Source organism: Aspergillus niger (genome assembly GCF_000002855.4).
Source record: "Aspergillus niger supercontig An16".
NCBI classification, from domain to species: domain Eukaryota; kingdom Fungi; phylum Ascomycota; class Eurotiomycetes; order Eurotiales; family Aspergillaceae; genus Aspergillus; species Aspergillus niger.
Window position 1 is genome coordinate 942,985 of NT_166531.1, and position 16,497 is coordinate 959,481.

The 16,497-nt window shown below is 52.7% G+C and overlaps 6 protein-coding genes across 6 annotated transcripts; 3 read left to right on the forward strand and 3 right to left on the reverse strand.

Moving 5' to 3' along the window:
• Positions 1-323: 323 nt before the first annotated feature.
• On the reverse strand, positions 324-1,420 carry An16g04120 (uncharacterized protein; the record flags this gene model as incomplete). Its single annotated transcript, XM_059745084.1, has 4 exons — positions 324-407; positions 464-634; positions 751-1,047; positions 1,124-1,420. 4 exons carry the CDS (start codon positions 1,418-1,420, stop codon positions 324-326), a joined length of 849 nt encoding a protein of 282 aa, XP_059604776.1.
• Positions 1,421-2,264: 844 nt separating this feature from the next.
• Positions 2,265-3,665, forward strand: An16g04130 (uncharacterized protein; the record flags this gene model as incomplete). Its single annotated transcript, XM_001397687.3, has 2 exons — positions 2,265-3,010; positions 3,068-3,665. The coding sequence occupies 2 exons, from the start codon at positions 2,265-2,267 to the stop codon at positions 3,663-3,665; spliced, it is 1,344 nt and encodes a 447-aa protein (XP_001397724.1).
• Positions 3,666-5,024: 1,359 nt separating this feature from the next.
• An16g04140 (uncharacterized protein) lies at positions 5,025-7,521 on the reverse strand (the record flags this gene model as incomplete). Its single annotated transcript, XM_001397688.1, has 2 exons — positions 5,025-7,432; positions 7,512-7,521. The coding sequence occupies 2 exons, from the start codon at positions 7,519-7,521 to the stop codon at positions 5,025-5,027; spliced, it is 2,418 nt and encodes an 805-aa protein (XP_001397725.1).
• A 603-nt stretch (positions 7,522-8,124) lies between these two features.
• An16g04150 (uncharacterized protein) lies at positions 8,125-9,366 on the forward strand (the record flags this gene model as incomplete). Its single annotated transcript, XM_059745085.1, has 1 exon — positions 8,125-9,366. The coding sequence occupies one exon, from the start codon at positions 8,125-8,127 to the stop codon at positions 9,364-9,366; it is 1,242 nt and encodes a 413-aa protein (XP_059604777.1).
• Positions 9,367-9,812: 446 nt separating this feature from the next.
• Positions 9,813-11,507, reverse strand: An16g04160 (uncharacterized protein; the record flags this gene model as incomplete). Its single annotated transcript, XM_001397690.3, has 3 exons — positions 9,813-9,849; positions 9,909-10,790; positions 10,852-11,507. 3 exons carry the CDS (start codon positions 11,505-11,507, stop codon positions 9,813-9,815), a joined length of 1,575 nt encoding a protein of 524 aa, XP_001397727.1.
• Positions 11,508-13,760: 2,253 nt separating this feature from the next.
• On the forward strand, positions 13,761-16,118 carry An16g04170 (uncharacterized protein; the record flags this gene model as incomplete). Its single annotated transcript, XM_001397691.3, has 5 exons — positions 13,761-13,924; positions 14,004-14,102; positions 14,174-14,241; positions 14,313-15,998; positions 16,063-16,118. The coding sequence occupies 5 exons, from the start codon at positions 13,761-13,763 to the stop codon at positions 16,116-16,118; spliced, it is 2,073 nt and encodes a 690-aa protein (XP_001397728.1).
• Positions 16,119-16,497: the final 379 nt, after the last annotated feature.

A 16,497-nucleotide genomic window follows, 5' to 3' on the forward strand; every position in this document is an offset into this window, starting at 1 on the left:
CTTTCCACATCGTTTCCAAAACCCGTGTTTCCATGCCCACTGGTGTTTATATGGCCCGCACCGGCGAACTGACAGGGCGAGGGGAGCCCTGGGGAAGCGAGTCCGGGGACGGGAGGAGATCCGCGAGGCGACTGGAGAACAGGAGACTTAATGCGATTCGCGTCGGCCAGCGACGGCGAAAAGGCGCGTTCCACCTCGGGCGACTCGTCCTGGTAGGGCGCAAAGTTCATCTTGAGAAGGAGATGAGCGGAAGATGAGAGGACGAATGCCAGGAGGGAAAGTAAGGACAGACAAACGGGATGGAGTGACGGGAGACGCGCTTATCAGCCCACGCCTGAGCTACTAGTACAAAGTAGCTTTATCGCGGCGCCGCAGTTCGTCGCCTCAGGCACCTTATCACTTCCCCGCTGCAGCCATGCAGTATTCAGTATTGTGGTTACATTATTCTTTCCACCTCACCCACCTCACATAGCTTGAGTGTTGTCTTGGGTATCATCATATCATCATTGTCATTGGCTTTCGTCTCATATCCTCTCGTAGTACTGTACATGGAAAACCGTCTGTTCATGCCCGCCTCTACGCCCTGCCGCGCCCCCGCGCAATCCCTGTGCCCCGCGCGATCCCACTGACCGGTCTACGCGTTGTGGAGGTCGTCGATGGTTTGGATGTTGAAGATGAGGTAGTCCTGGTAGTGCTGGAGCTTGTCCCTGAGTACGAGGTGCTTGGAGTCCTTCCCAGGCCGCTACGCACCACCCGTCCACGAGTGGTCGTTCCACGCGTCGTGCGGGAGCCCGCGGCCAGCGCTCTCTTTCGCTGATCCTCTTCAGCCTTCCGGGCAGCAGCTTCCCTTTGCTGCTGGAGTTCCCGTTCACGTCTCTCTGCGGCCTGTTGCCGGAGGAGTTCTTCGTTTTCCATGTCGGCCACATCTTGAACGGCGCCTTGCCAATTAGGATTGAGAATTAACCGCTGGTTGTGTTCGGTCTGGGAGAGGATACGCGTCCAAGTGTTGAGCAATGTAGAAGCGGAATCTATGGTGCGCGAGACAGTCTACGGATTATCGTCATCACCGGTTAGCAATTGCAATTGTACAGAGTCGGTGGCGATCAGTTAGACTTGAACCTACACCCATGTTCTCCTTAGCACAATCCAGGCTTCCTAGCAGCCCCTCAATGACCTGGTTGATCTTGCGGACGCTCTCTAATTCACTGCGCAACGCGGCTTCCCGCGCCTCCTGGCGATCAAACAGAGTTTCCCCTGCATCATGGGTGATTGTGGGTTCTGGCGACATGCTCTCTTCCTTCACAGCTCGCTGATGTAGTATTTTATTTCCGCGTTTAGAGGGGGAATCCCAAAGGTCATCAGAGTCATCATCAGACAGCTGAAGCCTGTCCATTTCCTCTGCGGTGCTGCGGTGCATCATTGTTTAGGCGGAGTAGATTGAATGGGTGGTGGTGGTGGTGGTCAATGGCGATGGTAAGGGGGAGACGTGGTTGTGGAAACAATGATTGTTTTGTTTGATAAAGGAAACAAAGGTACAAAATCGTAGTAGTGAATTATTGCACGAGCTGGCGGAGGGGAAGGGAAAAGAAACAACCACCAATGAAGAAAGGAAGAATGCCGATCGACAGCTAAATATCGTGGGGCAGTCTCAGCCAGTCGTTGGGATGGGAGAGTATAATAGCCCGACTATGGAAATAGTCTAGTCGATACCCAAGCAATTGGTTAGTCGTTAAAGCCTAAACGAAGCGGAAGAAGGCGTCGAAAAAGGTGTGGCTGGGACGCGACAGAAGCACCACCAGCGGGCCAAACATTCCAGATCGCGGGCACCAGCCATCCACTCTGAACCTCACCTCGTCTCTTCTTCCCTCCCTTTCCCCAGTCACTAACTACCACCTTCTCTCCCTCACATCCACATTTACATCCACTCTTACTACCACTACTCCTCCTCTCTTTGTTTACGGCTACTACCGTTCCATTGGTCTCGCTCCCTTGGATCTGCTCTTTGATAGTGACACGCCCATCGATATTGCGCGCCCTGTTACCCTTGGTTTACACGGTCGGCTTTTGGCGTTTTCCTCCCTTTTATCGCCCTTAAACCTGTCACGGCCTGATTCTCGTCACCCACCACCCTTATATATCTCAATTGTTTTGGATTCGCGTCTATCGATTTAGCTGGGTATTATCGTGAATTTGAAATTGGGGCTATCGAGCTTGTCACAGTCACACTGGACCTGTATTAGCCCGTGTTCGGCATCTTATTCACAATGGCCACAACACCACCACCGCCCTCCACGCTACGAATCCCACCTACTCCGCGACTTGGAGCTAAATACGATGATTATGAGCCATATTCGACACGATACTCAGCCAGGCTAGCGAGCCAACGCGCTGCCAGAGACAGAGAGTCTCGAACCACTCCCCCGCCTAGCTTCCCGAGCTCGAAGACTGCGAACAAGTACGACATGAATGAATCCGACACTCTGTCCCCTCCTGGCTCAGTCCAAACCTCGCCCCGGAAGCTCAAGTCGGCCCGGGCTACTGGCTTGTTCGCGACACATTCACTTGAAGGCCCCTCCGGCACAAATGACTCCGATCCCTTCGGCGCAGGACCTTCCTCTCTCCGTCATCAATCGCGATCACTTCGACCGACTATGACCGAAGGAATGCTTCCCACTCCTGCCAAGACGCCTCGCAAGAAGGCTGTCGCGGATGTTGGAAACACCGCACGAGTGCTGTTTCCCCCTCCTAGTGCCAGGAAGAAGACGAAGAAACACACGGGCTTTTCATTGGATAGTTTTTGCGAAGACGACACACAGGGTGGCTCAGAGATTCAGATTTACACTGACTCGCGCGATCGCATCCCGGAAGTCGACAAAAGCGAAGATAATCCGTTCTACAACAAACCTACGGCCAGCAACACAACTACTCGTGCTTCCAGACGCAAAGAGACCCGCCGCGACAAGGAGATAGACGACTCGCTTAATCGTGAGGATGGCATGCTTTACGTTTTGTAAGTTCCACGGTTTTTCCTATTTTACCTTGTCTTGTGTTCTAACATATTCCGCAGTCGAGGCAAGAAAATGTTTCGCAAGTTCACGGATGATGCTGAGAGCGACCTTGATGATGACGATGATGACTTGGGCTTGCTGGCAGCCCGTCCAGACCTGATCGACTCATCTATCGACACTGTTCGTCCACTCACTCGCTCGTCAATCAAGCCTCGCGTGCTCTTCCCTACCGCGAAGTCTCAGACCCCTCAAGAATCTCGTTCGAGCGATGTCGATGAGGAGGCGGCCACTGATATTGAGGACCATCTACTTCACGATGAGGTCGAGGAGGATGAAAATCCTACAGTTGACGTGGAGATGCAGCAGCGGCCTGTCACTCCTCCCCCGCAATCCACTGTTGCAACTCCGCCGTCCCCCGGGGCTACGATGCGGTCACTGCGTTCGCGATCCAAGCGAGATGGTCCCGAGCATAGCGAGACACCCACGGCCTCCGAAACCAAGAAAAAGCGCGTCAGTCCGTTTGACGGCTGGCTCCGCAAAAAGACAGCTCCTGCTCTGACAGGGACCAAAGCCAAGAAGCGAGATGCCGAAGCCGCTGGCAGCCCTGGTGGCCCAGCTCCCAAGAAGACCCGAGGCAACAAAGCGACTGCGTCGTGAGCATGATCTTGTCCGCCTATATGCAAGGCTACCAGTGGAGCCCTGAAGCCGTCGGAAGCAGAGTCTTCCTTCATCTTACCGTCACGGATCCTACCGCAAAAAGAAACGCAAATCTTGACGAGTGTCCTTGTTTTCAGCGTTCTTCTATCTTCTCGTTCGATATTCACTGGCGTCCTTGACTTATAGGTCGACTATACTAGGATTTTTTTAATGTGTCCGGCTGTCCTCAATTCAGTTTCCGTTTGTTTGATATCAGCTACTGAAGCACCATCATCTTTTGTCTTGAACATAACAATGACTCCGAGTGATCAGTCGGAGAAAGGGAACAGGCGCGATATGATGGGCTAAATGGGACGGACGGATAGGTAAATGGGCTGGACTGGCACATGGGATGGAGTTTTGTGTGTTCTTTTCTTTTCTCTTCCCCTCTTATTCCTGCTTCTTTCAATGCTTCTTATTCTCATCTTGCCGGCGTGTTCTCTGCTTCCTTCAACTGCTTATGTCTGTCTTTGTGACTTGCTCGTCTTGAGCTCCCCGGCCTTTCTACTTAGCTTAGTTAGCTAGCTCGAGAGTTTTCTCTCCTACAATCAACTTAGATACCAATCAATGAACATGAAAGTGTGATGTCAGCTTTCCCATACGACCTTCTTCCTTTGATCATAAACATATATACCTAAGACCAATTACATCATACCATCTCCTATTAAGCTCTTTACCCTTTACCTACAAGGATTCCTCCATGCCAGCAAGAGACAGCAGTATTGTAGTCCTCACTTGTAAACAAACGATCAATTGTTCAAAGCAGGCTACCAGTATTTTCATTTCTCAAAAAGAAAAGCTAAGAATGGGTACTTTGCTAATAATACAACTTATCTCCCAAATAACCCGCAAGACAGCGTCGGGAAGATGAACGAAACGGGGTACTCGTACAAAGAATAAATAGAGAAAGACAAGCGTGCTCAAAACGTCATAAGTCAGTTAGTCGTTCATTGGAAGTCAAGGCAAATTAGAAAAGAAATCTCGTTCATTCATTCATTCTCTTGTTCGAGTAAGGGGAAATGAAGGGGACTATTCCAGTGGATACCAAGACGGTGTATCAATTCTGTTGCTGTTCATGTTTCTGTTGCTAAGTGGAATGAAAGTGGTAAGTTGGTGTCAAACAAAACGAGTCGACTATGTTCTCTGTTGTTTATGTTTATTCGTGCTAGCGAGTGAGTTGCGCTGATGGTGAGTGACACTGAATGACTGATATTTCATTGGGATATTCGCCGTAGAATGACGGGGTCAACTGCGTTGCAGGTAACGAAGGGTATCTATATTTGTTTTTTCATAACACTGGAAAGGGGTTGCTTTTTTTCTTTAGATGATGTCTAGTTCATCGTCGTCGTCATCATCATAGTTCGTCGGCACCATGTCGGGCTTTCCTCCTAGACTGTCTCTTCCGGCCTCCTTGATGCCATGAGAAGTGATGAACCGGGTCTTCTTGACACCGCTGCCGTGGGGTCTGTCACCGTCATGAGCGCGTTTCAATGGGCTCAGCTTCACGCTGTCTGCTTTCCTGAAGTTCGAGATGCCCAGATTTGTGGTGGAAAACGCATCTAAGTTGTTCTTTGCCTGCTCGGGACGGGTTGATTGGACATTGTCGTTATCTCGAGATCGAAGGTATTCAGCACCAACACCTCCAGTACGGGAGATCAGCTTGTCTGCGATGTCGCGTTCGCGTTGCTTCTCCGCGAGCCGTCTGCGGAAGCGCTCCTCTTTGCTTTCCATGCCACGGCCCATCATCCCCGCAGCGATGAATGGGTCGTCATGATCTGCATCGATTAGGGCTGCGGCAGATTGACCAGACGGGTGAGGGTGAAAGGAGGAACCGCCGCCCCTGGTTTTTGGAGCTGGCGCAACGTAGTATGATGATTGTGATTGGTAGTCGTATCTTGCGCCGTTTGGCTTCAGTCCATTTTGGGGACGACCTTTCTTGTCACCGCCGTAGAAACCGGTTCGAGACCCTGACCGGCCGCCAGGACCATACATGCCTGTGCCGCCGTTTACTCCCATTCGACCTGCTTGTGTTCGACGGACCTGTAGGTCGACATGGAAGTCGCAGAATTCTGTCTTCCGGCCATCAACCCAAGAGTGGCAGGTCTTGCCGTCCTTCCTGACGGCCTTGCAGAATCCAATGTCTTGCGCATAGCCGACCTCAAGGATCTTGTCATCAGAGGAGGAAATGGCGAGACTGAACCTGTTGGTGTCGGTCTTGTTCTTTGGTGGTGGCATTATTGTAGGATTTAGAATGGCAATGAGTATCCCTTCGGAGATTCGGTAGTATCGTGGGAAGGCAGTATCGAATAGGAAGAGATCAATCGTCCACTTCAGATCCGTCAGAGAGATGACCATGTATTGGTTGGTATTGTTCGTTCCATCGTCGAATGGGTCGACTTCCTTCTTAGTAGCGTTGGCCGGTTGCTTTATTTGCCTAGGCTCTGATTTCGATGCTACTATACCGAACACAACGTAGTCTGTGTCGATATCCTCCGGCAGTTCAAAGTCAGGCGCCTTCACTGTGCGTAGCAGATCAGGGATTCGGAGAGCTTTCTTGTCTTCCAGGGTTCGAGACAAGAACGAATGGGGTAAGATGCGGTTGGACAAGTGCAATGAAGAGAAGGCTTCAAACTTCGAGGAGTCCCCACTTTTCTCGCCTTGAGAATCATCGGTTGCACTATTTTGAGAGCTGGCAGGTACCTCAGACTCAGACTTGTGGTTCCGTCGGTGAAAATATGGCAGTGACTCCTTCGCATCAGCCACACCATCATCAGATCTCTGTACGCTAGACGTGGTCTGGCTCCGGCCCCTTTTCAGCGACGGCTTGAGATTATATGACCGGAGGACATCTTCTCGACTGAAGCTTTCGGCCCGTCGCCTCCTCGTTGGCGAACCTGGAACGTCCTTCCTTGACTCGGCAGCTGCTTTGAAGGCCTCCACTTCTGCCTTGTCGATCTGGAAGGCTGAGCTTCGATTCGCCTGAATTTTCTCTATTCGTGCTGCTCGTTCTCTCCGAGACGCATCGGCAGACCGGCTCTCAGCCATACGTTCACTGAAGCTTTTTGGACGGCTGCGCTCCCCACCCACGGTTATTGCTTGCAGAAGACTGCCAGATCGAGAGACTAAACCTTCTCGCGTTCCGGGCCTACTTGCTGGCGGGTTAGCCCCTCGTGAGCTGGGTGGACGCTTCAGCGACACATCCCTACTTCTGAGACCTTTGTCAATGCCTAACAAATACCTCCGCGGGGACACAGGATCTGTGGGAGGAGCAGCACGTCTCGTCGGCGACAGCGGTACCTGGACATCATCAATATGAGCTGTGCTATCCGTCCCATGGCCATTATTTCTTGTCCCTATCGGCTCATCCTGTCCCTGGAAAGAGCCAATTGCTGACGCAGGTCTAGAGAAAGTTTCCCCGCCATGCTTATCCGGTCCAGGTGTCCCCGTTTTCGTGCGGCTTTTCTGAAGTTGCTTGAGCTTGAGACGCGCCTCAATGGCTGCAAGCTTCAACTGTAGTGTTTCCTCATCCTCATCATCTTCGCCCTCGTCTACCCCGTCGCTGAGAAGTTGTGACGCCTTGGATCGTAAATCGGGAGTAGTGACAGAGTGTTTCAAAGGCGAACCCAGGTGCTCGCGACGTCGCTGCATGTCTTCATACCTCTTGCGACCATTCGGAGTACTCAAGAGAGCATCCCGAGGGGACTTTGGTGGCCACGAGATCTCGGCCACTGCAACAGCGGCGCGTCAGCGATTCTATGTGCACGGAAATAAGATCGAGCTGAACAGAAACACAAGGCACTCACTCACTGCTTGTCATCGCATCCACGGTATTAGTCCTGGTTTAGTTTCGGTAGAAGAAAAATGCAGCACTTGAATTCCGATCCCGCTTATCGTCTTCTATCTATCGTGCTACCTTTCCTGCCATATTCACTCAACGAAGGGATGCGGGGAATGGCGTCGTTCGAAACCTGGGGCTCTGGGGATCGGAAGACAGGAGCAGCAAAATAACTCAGCCACCTGACGGATTCAAGTCTCTGACGAAGAAAGAAAGGGGGAGCAGGAACCGCAGGCCTGCATGAAATGAAACGCAAGGGAATGAAAGTGAGCTGCAACCAATCCGCCTTTAGTTTCCTTTCTCGCCCGCGGCCTGAGGCCCATGCATGCCTGCCCGCTGACTTGTGTCGCAACGGCCTCTGATTGGCTAGCGCGTGTCGCGTTGAACCAGTGAAAAAGACGCGTTTCAATTACCATTATTACTTGCCTTTCCCCTTCGGACTATCCGTCAATATTTCCACTTCGCTATCTTCAGTTCCACTTTCATCCCCGTTTGCCAATTGCTCCTAATGAACTGCCAATAACACCTATCCACCTCATATAGCCTCTCATATACGGAGTACTTCTCACGTATTCTATCATCACAATGCGAACCCGCTCCAGCGCTCCATCGGAGCAACCCCAATCTCCTCCATCCACCTCCGATGACCAAACAACAGCAGCATCTACATCAGCTCTCCCAGCGCAATCCAAACCCCAGAAAACCTTCATCCTCCCCTCCACCGCCGGCGCCGACGCCCGCTTCCTCACCCTTCCCAACCCGCGAACCGCCTCGCCAACCCGCTACTTCTTCGACCCCAAACTAGGCGTATACGAATTCACCGTCCTCTCATCCCCTCCCACCACACCGCGAAGCACCCTTCTCGTGCGCAACCCCGATCCCACCTCATCATCTACATCCCAACCGCCAGCGCACATCTCCAAGAAAGCCGAACTCCTCCTTGCCACCCCCATCGACATCCTCTTCTTCCTCATTCCCATCCTCACCGCAAACACCAAACAAAACAACCTCTTCCAACCCCTAGACGACATCATCGACTCGCTGGACGAGGAGCTCCTCCCACCTCACCTCCGCCATGTACTCTACGACGAAACCTTCCGCGGGACACTGCACGCCCGCGCCGCTGCGATAAGCGACTCCGTTGAAGCTGGCGACGAGAAGATGTTCCGGTTTAACGAGACGAAACTCCTCCAGGAACTTGTCGCCAAGGCGGATAGAATGGTTAGCGTGGGGCTGCCTCCGAGTCTTGAGGAGAGATTTGTGAGACAGGCGCTGGCGACGCCGCTGATGGCGGTGAAAAGAGATGATGTGGTGGCTACGGGGGAGAATAAGGAGAATGAGGGCGAAGATGGCAAAGAGGAGGGGGAGAAGACCACCGCGGATAATGAAGATGCAAAGGAGCACCTCCCCGAAGGCTTGAAAGCTCCTGACGGCGTAGCAAACCTCCTCCGGATATCCACAGCGCTGGCATTCATAAAAGAGTGCTATTTATCCAGAGAGATGAGTGCGCGGATAGATGAGTTACTAGCTGCGCCGGAGAGTCCGAAGGATTTTAAGCCGATGCAGGATCATTTGGACCTTGTGGCGAAGCTGAGGGCGGAGGCGCTGGCGACGAGATCGCTGGGGGATTTCTCGCGGAAGAGGAGTGTTGAAGATCAGGAGGCTGCGGAGTCGAGGGCGGAGAAGAAGCGGAGGATGGAGGAAGAAGAGAAGAAGAAGAAGGCGAATGAGTCGAGGGGGGTCCGGGATCTCAAAAAGGTTAATACGACGGGAATGAAGAAGATGAGTGATTTCTTTGGAAAGGCGGCTGCGAAGAAGAAGACTTGAGAGTCGATGGGTTTTGGATATTGTTGTGATCACATCTCGGAATCTTAGAGACGCCTTGGGTCTATGCGGGTCTGTATTCCAGCGGGATGGATAGAATCCCCGGGGGTTGTTCCGTTACTCTACTCGTGACTTGGGCGCGGTAACCCTGGCCTCCTGGCTGCGATGCATCGAGCGACTGGGGCAGAAATTGGCAGACAAGTCATCACTGCCTTCCGCCGCTTCTAAGCAGGAAACATCCCAAAAAGATAGACCCGTCGCGAAGATGATCCCATTTGTACATATACTCTCACACGATATACACAAGCGCTTGGATTTCCAATGGGACACAGAATTGTCGCGATTGGGTTTGCAATCTGCAAGGGAAACAAGAACCAACGCTGAAAGATCCAAGGTCAAGATGCCAACCATATGACGCACTACTTTGAAAAGAGAATACTACACCACCTCTAAACCTCAACCTGGGCAATAGCTGCGCCCGTGACCCTGTAGATTACATTAGTATCATTGCACAAGTGGGAGAAGAACCTAGGGTAGAGACATACATGAACGATCCGTTAGAGGGCTTGCTGATGACCATGGCTTCAGCCAACTTCTCCTCGCTGATATCCGGGAAGTGCTTCAGGTAGTATTCTTCCTTCAAGGCCTTGGTAACAGCCTCGACCTTAGACTGAGGCAACATGTGGACGGTGCAACCGCCCCATCCGGCACCAGTCAGTCGGCTACCCAGGGTTCCGGCCCGACGGGCGATGTCGCAGATCTCATCCACCTCCGGTGCACTGCACTCGTATTGGGTGCGGCAAGAAGCCTGGGACTCGTTCAAGAGTTGACCCAGATACTGGATGCGTCTTTCATCGAGGGTGCTCGCCTTAGCGAGGCATGCCTTGAAGTCCAGGACCCGACGGGCCTCGGTGAAGCAGTGCAGGGCGCGTTGACGGAGGAGGAAACGTTCTGCCTGGACAGGGAAGGAAGAGAGGTACTTGGCTTCGAGCTCGGGGACTGTGATACCGAGGAGCTTGGCGATCTCCTCGCGGGTGTATCCTTCCTCTTGTGTCAGAAGCTCCAGAGTGCTCTGGATGACGGAGTCGATCTGGTACTCCAGGGGATCGCCGAGACGGCCCTCTTTGCGCATCAGCTCGTTGTGGAAGTTACGGAGACTGAACCCGAGGGAGCTGTTGTCCTTGGGGAGGGTCAAGCCGTTGCGGGCAGCCAGGACCACGGCGGCAAGCGTGCACTCAGCGACGCGAAGGTTGTAGTGACGGGGAGCGGTCTCGGCCTTGTTGGAGGTGACAAAGCTCTGGGCCATAAGGAAGGTGATTTCCTCGTCTGCCTTAGGGATGGGGACGTGCTGAACGGAGAAGTTGGGGAAGAATTGGGTATACAGCAGGTATCCTCGGCGAGAGAAGATGGAGGCAGCTTGGTCCATTCTAGGTAAGCAGTAGAGTTAGGGCACTGAACGACAGAGTGAAGTGGTCAGGTGCAAATTACCCTCCGGAGTAAACGCCGACTGCGCGCTCAGACACTACTGCCAAATCAAGAAGATCCTGCTTCGAGACATTATGGTTGTTGGCCTTCATAACGGCCAAGGCACTGGCACACACGAAAGCCGCACTGCTGGAAATACCCCCACCCGGAGGCACATTACCGTCCAGGAGGACCTCCATACTAGCGGGCACAAAAGAGCCGTCTGCATTCTGCTTGCGCAAGAACTTCAGGGCGCCCAGGAGTCCCGCCTTGAAGTAGTTAACCCACTCATGCTTTTTAGGGTCAATTTCAATGTCCGTGTCACGGGGCACGACGAACTCGCGGGCAGGGAACTTCTCCGGGTTGACATTGGCGATCTTTACAACGGAGTCGGAGCCAGTCGCAGGGACGACCTTTACAGCAATAATCACGTCCACGCTTACTGCCGTCGGAAGGACATCATACAGGTTGTAGTCGATGTGCTCACCGATGATGTTCACGCGACCGGGACTGCGGGCCACGAAATCGGGACGGTAGCTGTAAACCTTGTTGAACTGAGAGACCAGATTGTTGAAACGGGACTGATGGTGAGGTGCAACCGAAGTGACGGAGGCATCGTCGGTTGCGTAGACCTCAGCGATGGATTCCGTCTGGGGGACGAGTTCCTGCGGGGTTGCCATGGCGGGGTAAAAATGTGAGGAAAAAGAAAAGTGGCAGATCACACGAGGGGAGCGGGATATGGGAAAAGATGAGAACGAGGCAAGGAAAAAGAAAAACGAAGAGGGGAAAGGGAACAGCAGAAAGTAAGACAAATAGATTTAAAATCGGCTAAAACGTCAGCGTTCCTGAATCGCCAGGATAGGAGGGAAAAATTCGAGCTGGAGGTGCTCCGCAGAGACCCTGATCGGTTCCGGATTGAGCATAACAGGCTGGTCACGGGCGGGATAGTCTGGAGGTGTGATTGCTTGAGGGCCGGGGAAAGAGTGGAGTTTGCCCGGAAATGACACTCGCTCGCTGGACGGCTCTCCGACTCGCTTCTCCAGTCCTTTTCAACCGATTCCCCGTGTGTTTCGGCTGATTCGGCATGGGCCCCTGGGGGACCCCCAGTTCGGTCGGGATGTCACTCTCGTGATGTGTCGACGGCGAGCCGTATCTTCGAAGTCCGGTAAATTGTTATCTCTCATCTATCTCAGTTTCATTGCCTCATCGGCAATGGATTCGACAGGTACCGGCCAATTGATACCGTGCAAGGCATCCTCTTCCCAATAATCCCGCAGGGCACCCAATTTAGCCGAACCCAGCTGGCCTCGGCTTCTGGACGGCCGAGTGGATGCTCAACATTGCAAATCACACGGTTGTCTGTATAACAGTCCGGTCAGCCACCAGCCAACTATGAGTACTAATCAAAAGACAATATAACTAATCGATCTATACTGCTCTTAGTCAGGTCTAGGTGTCTATGCCCAGTTGACTATTGTTAGCTTAATCGCCCGATTGAGTTAAGACGCAGTGACAAGCATTGGATGGAAATTGTGGGGTACATACATCACATTCCAATCGTTATCAAGAAAGTGAAGAAATTATATCTTGATACACAATCTCCTTTCCAGAAAAGAAACGGTTGCTGTTCGGTATATGAGTTCATCCCGCAACTTTCTGGAGTTACTTCACAACAAGGTCGGGTGCTCCCGATCTCGGAAGGGCTCGTTGCAGTAAACCTCTGCGCCTACTTCTCAACTTGGGAAGGGTCAAAAGTGCCGCGGAGGATGTCTCATGCGCAACTCATGTGAAGCGAGAGAGCATTATATCCTCTTTGGTTCTTACCTTATGCGGAAGGACTGACTACACCATTCTGGCCACAGCGGCTCATTTTTTCAGGTCACGAGCACATAAACCTGTACTCCGTCTGGAGTACTTTGGATGGAATACGCAAGTTCTCATTGCGACAGAAACTCTGCATATCTGACGCAAGGCCGAACAAACAGTCTGCAGGCAGCCCTGATGTATATGCTCCACTGAGCTCGGCCCAGCTTCATGAAAATAAAGGAAGTTTAAGGCCGAGGTGCCTATGTTCCTAGGATTTGGGAATTAGAGGCATTGTTCAGGAATCACTGGCCAATGTTACGAGTGAGTCATCTTCATAGTAAATAGACAGCCCCTCCACGGAGAATTACTGCACCAGTAAATAGTAGCGGGTGTAAAATCATACAACACTTGCTTTCTTTTCATGCCGGTTACCTGCATGTGATGGAGATGCATTAGCGAGCCGTATTCGGACCGGCACCCGCGGTAGGAGTATGTGTAGAAATCTCAAAAAGTCTGTGATTACCACAGATCGATGGAGGTATGGTTAGAGTGGCATTTTATAGAAGCCCTAATTACTAAATGATGTAGTCCGTGAGTTGTAATCGATTTTTATCCCTTATGTCTCTTGGTTGCTATGAGGACTAGGAGTATGTCAGCAGTAAACCGGGCTAGTTGATTACAGGATCGTATAGCAGTTGGAACCTTGACACAAAAGGCCGCACCATGACAATTAATAGCAAAGAAATATACGTCGTTGTGCAACGTTAGTTTCCATCATCAACATCCCTCGCCTGTATTATTGCAATTTTGCAAGGCGTTGCTCTGGTAAAGACCAGGACGAAACGAGGGTCTTGCATCCCAATCAGGTGACCGCTTTCGCGTCCAGAAGGCCGATGATCGGAGCAGTGGAGTATCCGTAGCCAATGGGAAGACCGAGATTATTCGACTCCAACGGCGCTAGACCAGGACAGGCTAGAATGCAACCATAACTGTCCCCGAAGTCTGAGTCTTCGCTCCTGCCTTAAGGAACGGATCTCTTACTCACACTTCCTGGTCCCATTCTTTTTCCCCGTTGTGAGCACTCCCCTTTCTCTGTTCCCCAGGCCTGGCAGTCATCCGCCATCAAGATGATGCCTATGAGACCTTCTAAAAGCGCCATGCGCGCTCTGCATTATCAGAGGTATATCGCCTCCGGCAGAATGACTTTTACCACTGCTTCCGTTGCTGCGACCGCGCCCCACCGCTTTTCAGCTCAGAAGAGATTCCAGAGCACCGCAACTGCCCCGGCTGAGTGAGTATTATCTACAATTAGCATCCAGATAGCTACTGGGCTGTCAATGACTGTTGCTAACATGTCTGTGAATTTCCAGAGGCACAAGACCTGTCCCCAGCCCTGCCTTCAACCAGGAACCTCACCGCAATGAGGTCTCGCCACTGCAAAATCGCCAGGTCCCCGAACTGGACGACTCGTATGCAGTCCCTTCAACAACATAGATGACTCATGGGAGTAGAGCTGACCTGGTTCTTGGAGCGTAAACAGTTTTGTCGGACTCAGTGGAGGAGAGATCTTTCATGAGATGATGCTGCGTCTTGGCGTCAAGCATGTCTGTGAGTCACGCGTCTTTTTTCTCGGTTTCCCGATGTTCTTCAAGACCGTAAGATTGACCCACTACTTTTAGTTGGTTACCCTGGAGGTGCCATTCTTCCCGTCTTCGATGCTATTTACAACTCCAAACACTTCGACTTCGTTCTTCCGAGACATGAACAGGGCGCCGGACACATGGCCGAAGGCTACGCCCGTGCCTCTGGAAAGCCCGGTGTCGTCCTTGTCACCTCCGGCCCTGGAGCCACCAACGTTATCACCCCCATGCAGGATGCCCTCTCGGACGGTACCCCCATGGTCGTCTTCTGCGGTCAGGTGCCTACCAGCCTGATCGGTACCGATTCTTTCCAGGAAGCCGATGTTATCGGTATCTCTCGCGCTTGCACCAAGTGGAACGTCATGGTCAAGTCCGTCGCTGAACTCCCCCGTCGCATCCAGGAGGCCTTCGAAATCGCCACCAGCGGCCGCCCCGGACCTGTCCTCGTCGATCTGCCCAAGGATATTACCGCCGGTATTCTCCGTAAACCCATCCCCATGAACAGCACCCTGCCCTCTCTCCCCAGCGCTGCGACCATGGCCGCCCGCGAACTGAGCATGCAGCAGCTGCAGGGTACCATCAACCGTGTGGCCCGCCTCGTGAACGTTTCCAAGAAGCCCATCCTGTATGTGGGTCAGGGTCTCCTTGCTCGCCCTGAAGGACCCCAGATCTTGAAGGAGCTGGCCGACAAGGCTTGCATTCCGGTCACCACCACTCTCCAGGGTCTGGGTGGGTTCGACGAAACGGACCCCAAGGCCCTGCACATGCTGGGAATGCACGGATCTGCCTATGCCAACATGGCCATGCAGGAGGCTGATCTCATCATCGCTATCGGTGCTCGCTTCGATGACCGTGTGACTGGTAACATCTCCAAGTTTGCCCCCCAGGCCAAGCTTGCTGCCTCGGAGAACCGTGGTGGTATCGTCCACTTTGAAATCATGCCCAAGAACATCAACAAGGTTGTCCAGGCCAACGAGGCTGTTGAGGGTGACTGTGCTGAGAACATCCGTCTCCTCCTGCCCCACGTCGAGCCCGTTGCTGAGCGCAAGGAGTGGTTCGAGCAGATCAACGACTGGAAGGCTCGCTTCCCCTTCTCCCTTTATGAGAAGCAGACTGCTGAAGGACCCATCAAGCCCCAGGCTGTGATTGAGAAGCTCAGCGATCTCACCGCTCACATGAAGGACCGCACTGTCATCACTACTGGTGTCGGTCAGCATCAGATGTGGGCTGCTCAGCACTTCCGCTGGCGCCACCCCCGTACCATGATCACCTCTGGTGGTCTTGGAACTATGGGATACGGTCTCCCCGCTGCCATTGGTGCCAAGGTTGCCCGCCCTGACGCTCTTGTCGTTGATATCGATGGTGATGCCTCGTTCAACATGACCCTGACTGAGCTCACCACTGCTGCTCAGTTCAACATTGGTGTGAAGGTTCTCCTCCTGAACAACGAGGAACAGGGTATGGTGACGCAATGGCAGAACCTGTTCTACGAGGACCGGTACTCGCACACTCACCAGAAGAACCCCGACTTCGTTCCCATGGCCCAGTCCATGGGTGTTGCTGCCGACCGCTGCACCAAGCCCTCGGAGGTTGAGGCGAAGCTCAAGTGGCTGATCGAGCAGGACGGCCCTGCCCTTCTGGAAGTGTTTACTGATCGCAAGGTGCCTGTGCTCCCCATGGTGCCCGCTGGCTGTGCCCTGCACGAGTTCCTTGTCTATGACGAAGGTATGCACTATAATTCTTTTTCTGATTGGGTGAATGAATGCTAATATAATTTTTCGCAATACAGCCAAGGAGAAGGAGCGCAAGGCTCTGATGAAGAAGCGGAAAGTTCCCGGTTTCTAAGTGATGCCGCGGACGCTAGCGATGAGTTGCCATGCCTGTTATTTGAAAGCTGCAAAAGTGCCCACCCATTTCTGATCTCTTGATATCCATGGCGTTTCTGGCAGGTTCTAAAACGCTAGCGGGTGCCGGTCTGCGCCCCGGAGACAAGCTGCAGCGGTCAACTCCCGACGAGAGAGCCCTGGACTAGCATGCTGCAGGACCGCGAAGAGCATTCTATAATGGCTCCACTCAGTCCTGTACAGCGGTCCTGGGCTGAAATTGACCTCTAGCTGGGCTTGGACCTCCTTATCTTTTTTTTTTTTTTCTTTTTCTCCCTCCATTTTCACCGTTTGCATTATGGCTTGCGCGCAAAAGTTGCCTCGAATGTTGTGGGAAATCC